The sequence below is a fragment of the Adelges cooleyi genome, unplaced genomic scaffold (assembly GCF_023614345.1).
Source record: "Adelges cooleyi isolate 19-005CV unplaced genomic scaffold, UGA_ACOO_1.1 ACOO_flye_CR_arks_rails_tigmint_CR_PRNA_9, whole genome shotgun sequence".
Classification (NCBI taxonomy): Eukaryota; Metazoa; Arthropoda; class Insecta; order Hemiptera; family Adelgidae; genus Adelges; species Adelges cooleyi.
In genome coordinates this window covers 12,229,104-12,240,082 of record NW_026096579.1, presented here as the reverse complement: position 1 = coordinate 12,240,082, position 10,979 = coordinate 12,229,104, and the positions used below count along the sequence as shown (strand labels likewise).

Sequence of the window (10,979 nt, the reverse complement as noted above, 5' to 3'; positions counted from 1 at the left end):
ATTACAGAGTACAGAGTACAAACTATGGACAAGATTCTGCAACTGAAGTGATTAAACTTTCATTAATTATCAAGTTGTATTTACATATTTGTTTATTATCGTTCCATCATATTATTTCATTGAACTTTAATGTATAATCAATTCTTTCATTTTTATTATTAGTTAATAATTGATATAATTTAAATATACATCAAAATATAGTAAACATCCTGTTAACTTATAAACTAACTGTTCATTCGTAAGATTCATCGTAAGTATTTTAAATATTGTATAATAACTCTTGTCCTGGGATTATACTCGTTTGTTTATTAATAGTTTTAATTACTATAGGTTAATACTGAATTTATCATCAAATAGTTGTACTTATTTGGTTGTTACGCGGAAAGAAATATTAGTAGAAATGATCCCCTAACCCTGGTTATATAACTTAAATATCTTCGATTATAGTCTTGTGTTTTCTAGCAAATATTATGTTCAACAATGTATATTGTTAATAAAACTCATAATGAATCAGTAAATTTGATACTTGTGTAATACTGAACCTATTTTTTTAAATATCAGAGGGTAATTAAATAAAATAATGTGTTTTCCAAGTAGACCGCAGTATATTTGAAAGGAAAATAACAAAAATTGTACTTATTTTTTGATGTCTGTGTTGGCCAAAAGTCTGTAATGTTAGCGAGTAATACTTTAAACTTTACTTAACTTTAAACTTGTAACCTCCTCTTATACTGTAGCTTGCAAACCTAGGATATTTTTAGTTTAGCGGAGCGAAGCAACGGCGCTAAGCGAGCAAATGCCAAAACACTTGCTGTCCTATAAAGTGATAGAAGGGGGCAAGTATTGCTTCATAAGAAACTGTATTAATGTGTAGTGTGATTAATTTTATTTTATTATCCTCTGATATTGAAAAAAATAAGGGGGGGAGGTCCATCATTACAACAAGTACTGTTAATTCATTCAATATTTATACTAATAATAGTATTTGTTTTTTTTTTTTAGAAAAATGGCTAATGGACAAGAACCGATTCAAGTGTGTTCATTGCCACTACCTCCAGCACAATATTTCCAAAATTACTCTGATGAAAATGTTAGACGAGGTCGTGCACCAAAACCACCACCAATTATACAAGAAACATATACTATGTTTGGTAATCCATACAATGCTGACGATAGCATTATTAGACCATTAGAAAGCCAAGTAAGATTAATAGTTGTTTTTCAACTTTTATTCTAAAACATATTTTTTTTGTTTTACAAAAATGTAATTAAAAATGAGCAAAGATTGGAATAAACATAGGTTTAGTTTACAATCAGTACTATGTGTTATTACATGTTTACATGCACTGTTGAAATCAATTCAACTTGATCCAAATTAGCTTACTTCTAAAGTTAAAAGTATTGAAACGCAAGGTAAGCAAATATAAATGCCTGACTGAGTGTTAAATTAGTGACAGTAAGAGCAAAGTGCAAAAACAATGCCGCTATACCCACTTTCTGACTAATTATTCTATGACTCATTTCTAAATTAAAATTAAAATGTTAGTAATAAGATGGTATTGCAGTATGCAGACAATTTTATTTATGGTTAGCCTTTCTTGAAATTTGTTGCTTTGCTTATGGTAAAAAAAAAAAAATCACAATCAAATTTTGATTGATTTGAATTAAAATTACATTAATTAAATAATTATTTTTTTGTAATAGCGTATAATAAAAATGATGGCCAAAATTAATATAAATCCTTTATACTTTTAGGGCTTCAAACGTCTTTACCCACAACACTTTGATAGAAGGCGAGAATTACGTAAACTCAATCATTCTTTATTGGTCAACTTCTTGGATCTACTTGATCTTCTAATTCAGTGTCCAGACTCCCCAAGACGGGCTGAAAAGGTTGAGGATATTAGCCTACTGTTTATTCACATACATCATTTGTTAAATGAATTTCGTCCACATCAAGCTCGAGAAACAGTGCGCGTGATGTTAGATTTGCAGAGAAGGCAAAGAAACGAAACAACAATCCGTTTACAAAAGCATATAGACAAAGTAAACAAAATTGTTGAACTACAGTATATCTGCATAATTATTTTACTTATTTTTTTTTTAGGTGAGTGATATTCTTCAACAAACATTGGAAAATTTACCAGATACTGAACTTGATTCGAAATTAATGATAGGCTCAACTAAAGTGGAAAAAATGGATTCAATCAATTCTGATGAACTTAGAACTGATAATTGTGTACCTAAAGACAAACTTATGTGTCATTTAATTGATACCATGAATACTAATTAAAGGAAAGATTTAATTTTGTCAATTATTTATAACATTTTAAGGGCGGAGTTGTTTTTTTTATTTAGTAAAAAATTTACTTTTAGCATTAATTTCATATTTTGATGTTTATTAAATTTAGTGTTTTTTTTATCGAGATATTTACATGTACATACTTGTTTATTATTCTAAAAAAAAAAAGTTGTATAAATTTGATTTGTTTTAATTATTATGCTAAAATGATATTGTATTCATAAAACTAATCAATAGGTTGCATTATTCAATGTATAAGGTCAAACTTTATTTAACAATTAATATTATGTTTATTTAAGTTGTAAATAATTCGGAAAAGTAGTTAATAATTACAAAATAAAAAAAATTTAAATAATGACTACCAGCAAGAAATTTCTAAGCATGAAAGTAGTTAAATTTATAATTAAAATACATAAAATTATAATTTACAGGTACATTTTAAAATAGATTACTTGGTGATAATAAGAATTAGTTTTAAACTCTGTAAGTGAATTACACATTTTGTGCATTTTTTAACAATAAAGATAAAAGTGCAAATGTACCTAAAAGTGTATTATTATTCCTTGTCTGTTATAAGTAGATGCTAATGTAGTATTTTGAGAAAAAAACCATTTAAAATAAGTTTAATACATTTTTAATTGTTTGTCTCATGAAAAATATGTTTATATATAATCAATATCATATTATCTATTGAGTGAATTGGAAAAGTACAAATAGATGATCAACACTAGACATTTATTTATTTACAATAATAGTTTATAAATCATAATAATTACCATTATTACTATTGTTGTTAAGAAAAAAAAAATACAATTTTTCTTAAGTAAAAATAAAGATTACTTCTTAAAATAATACAGAACACGTCAGTAAAGTAAATTGAAGCGTTTATTTTCAATTAGTTAATATGGTCGCCATGCTCGACGATTACTATTGTTCGAGTCAAATGATCTTTTATTGTTCCAATTTGCACCACCACCACGCCGATTAGAGTCTAAAAAGAATAAATTGTATAATTATAATGAGTATCAGCACAACGTGAACAGTTTAAAGAAGAAAAAAAAAATTACTATTTGTGTTGGTCGTGTTTGAGAATTTAGCACTAAATTTATCTTTAGGTGGTTGGTACAGTTGCTGACTACTATTACCACCAGTTGTACTATCAACTCGTTTAGTCTTTCCGTCTACAATAATGGGTTCGTGTTTCTTACCCTCGAGTACAATTTGTGCCTATAATAATACAAGTATTTATTCAGTGGTGTGAAAAAAATTCCGGAATTAATTCTATTTGACTCTCATAAGTATTCATTCCTTAAGTTTTTTGCTCTGAATCAAATAACTTAAGGAACAAATAAATTGTATTTACCCAAAAACATTACTGGAAATACGAGTCAAATAGACATGAACTCCGTACTCATGAATATTATAGACTATGTTAATTGTATATTTTATTAATTTTTTTAAAAATAATTACAAGTTTGGATTTGGTAGCTCCGGCAACCCAAGATAAAGTTACGGTTGCTTTGAATCTAGGTGGAATATTAAACAGTTCTTTAATTAGTGTATTTAGGTTGCACGCTAATCTTAGGCCTTCTAGTTTTGTAGCAATCTTTGGATCTGTTTTTACATCATCATCGCCTCTTCCTTTTAATTCTTGCTTGACTACTTTCACAAATGTTTGTGTACAAGTACCAACGTACAGTAGTCTAAATGAAACAGTCACATTTTAAATAAAATGTTGTAATATTAATTTTGTACTAACACTGAAATAATTACTTTTTCTTGAATTCTTTTTGTCTTTCAGGATCTTTGCTTAAAAAGTCTGGACATTGTTTTCCCAATTTATGAAAGGTATACAGAAGTGCTTCTACACGATGTAAGTCCATATTTTCTACTTTCTTGCTAACATCGTTTTCTGGCACAGTGACCAAATCCTAAGATAAATAAATCTCAATTATAAATTTACTTCAACTCAATTAATACTTACAATAAGAGCTTGATAAACTTGTCCAACAACTGCTTCAGGATTTTGTAGTTTACCACAATATGAAACCGATTCAGCCAACAGTTTTAAAATTATAAACTGCTTATCATCATCTTTTATTAAAGTATAACGATTCAATAACTCACAGATGTAAACAATAAACTTGGTGGATTCGATATGGGCCTAAAATAAATATTTGTTGTATTTTATTTAGGTACTTATACTGAAACAAATGACTCGAAAATATTTTTCACTTACTGAAAAAAATGGTAATGCGAAATCAAGGCATGTGATGAACCTGTTCACTTGGTCGACATCTTTAGGGTTGAAAAATTGATCAAGTTCAGCTGTATTAGCCAACAGTTCAACTAATTCTTTTTGTCCGTCTGACGTATTTATTAAATGAGTTGAGGATAATATTGTCATAAGTGTTTCGAATTCATCACATGTGATGTTTTGCATAACTTTTTTGCACTCTGCTATAATCAAGTCCTCTACGTCTTTCTTTATTATATCTTTACCCAAAGGCATTACTTTGTTTAAAATAAACTTCATTGAACGTTCCCTAACGACTTCCTCGTTTGATTGCATTTGACTAAATATTCCTGTCAAAGCTCCTAAAATAAATTTACTGATGATTATTGATTGATAACAAACTAGTTTTAAACTAATTAAGAAAATTAAAGCTACCTTTTGCATCAATTTTAAAAAGGGACAATAACGAATTTTGAGCTATTTGTAATTCTACTGCGTCATCAGCCTGAAGTAACTGAGCCAGTATATCTGCTATTTTGGTTAAATACTCCTTAGATTCTTTACAAAGCACAGGTAAATCTTTGATCGCTTGCTTCCTTATCTAAAACACCATCAATCAAAATAAGTAATTGTCATTTAATTTTATAAATTTTGATTTAACTTACACAAATATCTTCATCTTCGCAAAGATCAAGCTGTGCCTCCAAGGCCTGCGCAGCTAAATTCGGAAAATATTTGAAAAAACGTGTTATGAATTGAGATGCAAGTCTTTTTTCCTTAGTTGATCCTTTAACTGCTGATAATATTTCCAAATACTCTGGTTCTTTCTATAAACAAATAAATACATAAAACAATAGTTTTAAATGTATAAAAATGAAGAAAAAAATACAATGTGTCTAATGTGTCAGTGTTAGCAGGATGCTAACCATGATTCACAATCTTATAATCATATCAATAATATAAACATGTTTCAGCTTTACTTATTTCATTATTTGCACTAAGCAAAAGATTAAATTAAAAATAATAATTTCATAATACTAATTATGAAATTTAACTCAAAAAAATTATCACTGTACCTAAAATGTAACTTAATGACCTAAAAGACAGAAAATTCCATATTAATATCAGACGAACATTTCACTCATGTTGGTAATGGAGTTACACATTGTGTCCATCTTTAATAAATAACATAATCTAATTTAAACTTAAATATATTACGTTTTTTAACTTTTAGGAATAAAAGCTAATACTAATATGTCTTCGAAAAATGTGGCAGCTTATAAGTAATGCCTGAACAGTGGACAACCTCATTCATAATTTTTTAACAAGTCATGGGCTAAATATTTTCTAAAAAAAATTTAAAAGCCAAAGATCGATTTTGGAAACATGTGAGGACATCTATCAATATGATACAAAATAATTACTTCAGCTATGTTTTCTTTTGCATCAGCAAGAATACCAAAATATTTGTACATTTTTTGTATGTTGTCTTCGGCCTCCATGTTTAGCGTTAATTTTAACAAAAAAGACAGGCGAATTATAAAAGAAAACAAGTAATACTTTTATCCAGTACTCTTTAGGAATTTACAATGTGAACAATGTTAGTTGTAACAAGTCGACAAACTAATTATACTACTTAACTTCAAAGGCGATTATAGACATTTGCATAACGAATAAACGATTACCAGTTTACAGTTTACTTGAAAATTTATCAGCGCTGTGGGTAAATAAGCAGACAACATGAACCCTACTAGCAGACATGAGCGAATGATTGTATTACAAACAGTGTAGACAACACAACAAATTAACGCATTGACATGCTCAGATTTTAAATTATTTAAAAAATTATAATATTATTTAATTAAAATAGTAATTCTAAAAATTATAATAATTATATTTTCATAGTATATAAAATTAATCATTTAAATTTTATATTTTTATTAGTAGAACATTTAATTTAATAGAATAGCTGATATAAATGCATATTTTTCTTAGTATGTCAATATGCTCGTTTTGGTACCCATGTACTAATGAGTGATAAATCGGCATTCGGCATTCGATAACAAGTAACATCTTGTGACTGTAGCTTCTACTCAGTTGGCATTTCTTCAAATACATAATTTTTGAAGTATCGTGTTTTTTAAATGTGAGATTGAAATCATCATGAGCCATAAGGATTTATAATAATATATAATATTTACAACAAAAGGTATTCTAATTTACTAATTAATTACATACTTATTTGTATTTAATGTTCTATGGAAAAACAGCTTACAGATTGAAGCAATATTGTTTCAACTATTTTGATCAATTTGAATTTGCGTAGTGTTTAACCAACTATTTGTCATTTAAAAATCTAGCTAATAAAGATTTATCATGGACTACCAAAATCGACCAGGTGGTAAAACTGGTAGTGGTGGTGTAGCATCATGGACAGAGACGAACAAAGATCGACGAGAACGTCTCAGACAATTGGCATTGGAGACTATCGATCTTCAAAAAGATCCTTATTTTATGAAAAATCATTTGGGTAATGCTAATTCCTTAGCTATTCATCCAAAATCGGTAATAAATAAAAATATTTTAATAATTTTTTTTAGGATCATATGAATGTAAATTGTGTTTGACATTACACAACAACGAAGGAAGTTATTTGGCGCATACCCAAGGAAAAAAGCATCAAGCAAATTTAGCTCGACGAGCTGCTAAGGAAGCTAAAGATGCTCCGCAACAACCAGCTCCAGAAAAACCAAGAGTGGAAACTAAAAAGTTTGTTAAGATAGGTCGACCTGGTTATCGGGTGACTAAACAAAAAGACCCTGAATCTGGACAGCAGAGTTTACTATTTCAAATTGACTATCCTGGTTTGTATTTGTTTGTGTTAAATGTTTATATATCTATAATTTTTTTTTAAATTAATATATAATGTTTCAGAAATAACTGATAATGTTCGTCCCCGTCATCGATTTATGTCGGCTTATGAACAAAGAATTGAACCACCTGATAGGAAATGGCAATATCTGTTGTTTGCTGCAGAACCCTATGAGACAATTGCTTTTAAAGTGCCTAGTCGCGAAGTTGATAAATCTGAAATGAAATTTTGGGCCCATTGGAATAGTCAAGCTAAACAGTTTTATCTTCAATTTGCCTACAAAGTGGAACAAATGAAACCTCCTCCGCCGATGAAACCTCCTCCACCATCTCTACCACCTCCGCCACAACATAATATGATGCATCAACCTGGATCTAATATGATGTCACACATGTTCCCGCCGCCACCTATGTATAATCCAGGACCACCGCCCATGATGAATAACATGATGCCTCCGCCACCGCAATTGATGGGTTGATAGATTTGACTATTGAATTACATTTATTTAAATAATTATTTTCCTAGTGCATTTTTCTTTTTTCACAAAATAAGGTTAAGTTAATACTGCAAAATTATAATAAGTTCATAAAGATATGAAATCTATTTTATTTTATGTACGTAGTCTATATTTTTTTTACTATGTTTTAACTATTTTTTTTTCCAATTTAAAAGAATTTTTAAATCATAAAATGTAAATCCGTTCAGTCTGAAATTGACTTTTAACTAATTGTCCGTATTTGTATACTTCTTAAAGTACAAAACATAGTAATATGGTATTTACTTATAAAAATCTACGTTTTAAAACAAAATACAGTAGTAGCGATGAGAAATCTGATTTTTGGAAGTTACAATAAGACTGTTTGTCATTTGTGACCAATAATTTGGTAATTGCCAGTCATCATTGTTAGAATAGAATATTATAATTTTGTTTCAATAAGCATTTTAAATATTGAGGTTGAAGGTTATTGTTTGAATTTTCAGTTGATCAAAGTAAAACCTACTTGTAATTATAATCATATAAGTATAAACAACAATTCTATATGAATAAGTAGATATATCCAAATTTCAAATATAAAAATTACATTATTTTACTATTATTGAAAAAAATATATTTAAATGGAGAAATGTATTTTAAATTTGGATACCTGCCTATTTAAAATGTATATAAAATTGTTGTTTAAATGATTATAATTACATACTATGTAGGTTTTACTTTGACCAACTGAAAATTGTGTCATGATTATAATATAATATGTAATAAAAATATGATAATTTCGAAATAATGGAAGTAGAAGTATTTACAAGAATATTGTAGGGATACCTTGAATTGTACTGCATGTATATATGTGTAAAAATACGAAAAATGTTTTACGCCTATGATGATTGATCTAAAGTAAACCTATTAAACCATTATGTTACACTGGTATGTATAATTTTTTATTTTCAAAACCATGTCCATTAGATAGTTTTATTATGTTGTTTTTAGGTCAATTTAATTAACGCCTTAACATTATGGTTTTTGCCTCGATATGTCTACAAACACCTTGTCATACATTGATTTATTATTGAATTAAAAAAAATAAGTACCTAACGGCTTACCTTATCATTTAGTTAACTATTTGTGTCAACCAGGGGCATATTCAAACTGTCTTACTTACAAATAATTGTAAACAAAACTTCTAAGAAACCAATTACTTTTGCTCCTATTCCTTCATCTTCGACTAAAATCGCATTTTTCAATTCTAAAAATTGATTTAAGATTATACACAAAAGCAGGGTTCAACACTTAAAGCAGTTGCTTAATTTTTTTTTTTTAGCTTTACATAAAATTTAGCAGAGCTATTGGGATTATATTATTTTTAAGAGATAATGGATCACTAACTTGGAGGCCTAAGGTGAAGGTAATATGTGAAGATTTATTTTCATTTACTTTGATTTTCCATTTGTTAAACCAAGTTTCTAACTCATTTAGATAATTTGAAGGTTATCAATGGCTGAATTAATATCTGGGTTGGAAGAAGTTATGCAGGTGTATTATGCAAAAGTGGCTAAGTTATTGATGTTTGAATGAGGACTGAGGTATGTCAGCAGTAAAGAGTTTATAAAGAGTAGGGGTGAGAATGCTACCTTGAGGAACCCCTGCTTTTATAGGAAAATTATTTGACAGCTCGTCATCGCATCGCACTTGGAACGTACGCCTGATGCTGTAGAGAGCTTTAATGATTTGATAGGCCAGCAATTGTTACCTACCATGAAATAGTCGTTTTAGCAAACAATATTCCAAGTACAATTATTATTATTATTATATTAAATTATTAACATTTTTTAATAAAAAAAATGTTTTTGTAAAAATAACAACGCCGTTCAGTCAAAAGAGTAAGTAATTACCAAAGTGGGGTCAATTAAACGTATATAGGTACGATTTTTGTGTATAACAGTTAAAGTAACTATATTTTATGTTCTATTCATCAATGTAATGTTATCATCTTATACATTAGTCATGTATGGTTAGCAGTAGTCTTAATTAGTGACTTGTTTACTGCTTATCATAATTAGATGTGTAAAGCCTGTCACAAATTGATGCTTCATGCTGTTGCAATGGTAGCTTATTGTGGTAATATTATAATGGTAGATAATAGATCTTCGATTGTTAATTTTGCACATGAGTGACGATATTTTTTTTTTTAACTATACTTATATTAATTATACTTATACTTACTAGTTAATTCTTACTAATTATCTAAATTATAATTTTTTTTCATCATAGCTTCTCAGCTAACAGAAATCAAGTATGTGTCTAAGAATAAGAACAAATCAATATTAAATAAAAACATAATGATCGTTTAGTTTATAATACCAAAGCCAAAATGTATAATTACTATAATTCATTGTTACTACGATATAATTTTTTTCGAAATTTAAAGTTTTCCTTTCATCGAGTGGCTGAATTTTTAAACTGCGTTAATCTGAAAGGCCGACTAGTGATTTGCTAAACAGGCTCCTTTTAATTAGGTATTTAAAATGTGGATTAATTTTTCCATAATCTTTGAGTCGCACAACAAATTAATTAACTTATTTTAATTATTTCCTAAAAATGTCCTACTTTTCACAAACGTATAACAACTGATAAAATCGTTGTTTGACTTAGATCGTTTTAACCGTAACACCGTATAATTTCTCTAAATCTAGCTATTAAGTACAAAAACTCATTTTCACAAATTTTAGACTTGGCCAGTTTTTCTCGAGCACCAGCAAATTATAATGTAGAGTTGTAACCATAATACCTTTAGTTATATCTTATAATTTATGTTTATTGCAAGATCAATAACTTATTTTAAGAAACGTGTATTTGTTTCAGATATTATAAGTTATGAGTCATATAGTAATAAAATAATGCATAGTTTTATTTAGCTATAGTTTTATTTAAAAAAAAAAAAAATGGTTATGTTACAATTTATATACGAGAGTAAAATATATACTATCGTGTAGTACAAACACTACAACCAAAAGCATAGATACCGATGAAATGACAATGATTTAATGTACCTAGTGTAAAAGCATAATGTACG

At 28.2% G+C, this 10,979-nt stretch overlaps 3 protein-coding genes across 4 annotated transcripts; 2 read left to right on the top strand and 1 right to left on the bottom strand.

Annotated features, from left to right (window-relative positions):
• The first annotated feature begins 19 nt into the window (after nucleotides 1-19).
• Nucleotides 20-2,591, top strand: LOC126846395 (mediator of RNA polymerase II transcription subunit 7). The gene is made up of 4 exons (XM_050585754.1): nucleotides 20-250; nucleotides 1,003-1,201; nucleotides 1,756-2,046; nucleotides 2,108-2,591. The coding sequence occupies exons 2-4, from the start codon at nucleotides 1,007-1,009 to the stop codon at nucleotides 2,291-2,293; spliced, it is 672 nt and encodes a 223-aa protein (XP_050441711.1). The 5' UTR covers nucleotides 20-250; nucleotides 1,003-1,006; the 3' UTR covers nucleotides 2,294-2,591.
• Nucleotides 2,592-3,016: 425 nt separating this feature from the next.
• On the bottom strand, nucleotides 3,017-6,274 carry LOC126846393 (apoptosis inhibitor 5). Its single transcript, XM_050585750.1, has 9 exons — nucleotides 5,963-6,274; nucleotides 5,204-5,365; nucleotides 4,974-5,139; nucleotides 4,542-4,900; nucleotides 4,287-4,466; nucleotides 4,076-4,233; nucleotides 3,774-4,005; nucleotides 3,370-3,529; nucleotides 3,017-3,293 (listed from the first exon to the last, which is right to left on the bottom strand). Exons 1-9 carry the CDS (start codon nucleotides 6,038-6,040, stop codon nucleotides 3,202-3,204), a joined length of 1,587 nt encoding a protein of 528 aa, XP_050441707.1. The 5' UTR covers nucleotides 6,041-6,274; the 3' UTR covers nucleotides 3,017-3,201.
• Nucleotides 4,025-8,023, top strand: LOC126846394 (splicing factor 3A subunit 2). 2 transcript variants are annotated; one of them, XM_050585753.1, is made up of 4 exons: nucleotides 4,025-4,175; nucleotides 6,899-7,068; nucleotides 7,139-7,402; nucleotides 7,473-8,023. In XM_050585753.1, the coding sequence occupies exons 2-4, from the start codon at nucleotides 6,915-6,917 to the stop codon at nucleotides 7,886-7,888; spliced, it is 834 nt and encodes a 277-aa protein (XP_050441710.1). In that variant the 5' UTR covers nucleotides 4,025-4,175; nucleotides 6,899-6,914; the 3' UTR covers nucleotides 7,889-8,023. The 2 variants fall into 2 exon arrangements, with proteins under 2 accessions (XP_050441710.1, XP_050441708.1); XM_050585751.1 differs by lacking the exon at nucleotides 4,025-4,175 and adding an exon at nucleotides 6,602-6,747.
• The last annotated feature ends 2,956 nt before the right edge of the window (nucleotides 8,024-10,979 follow it).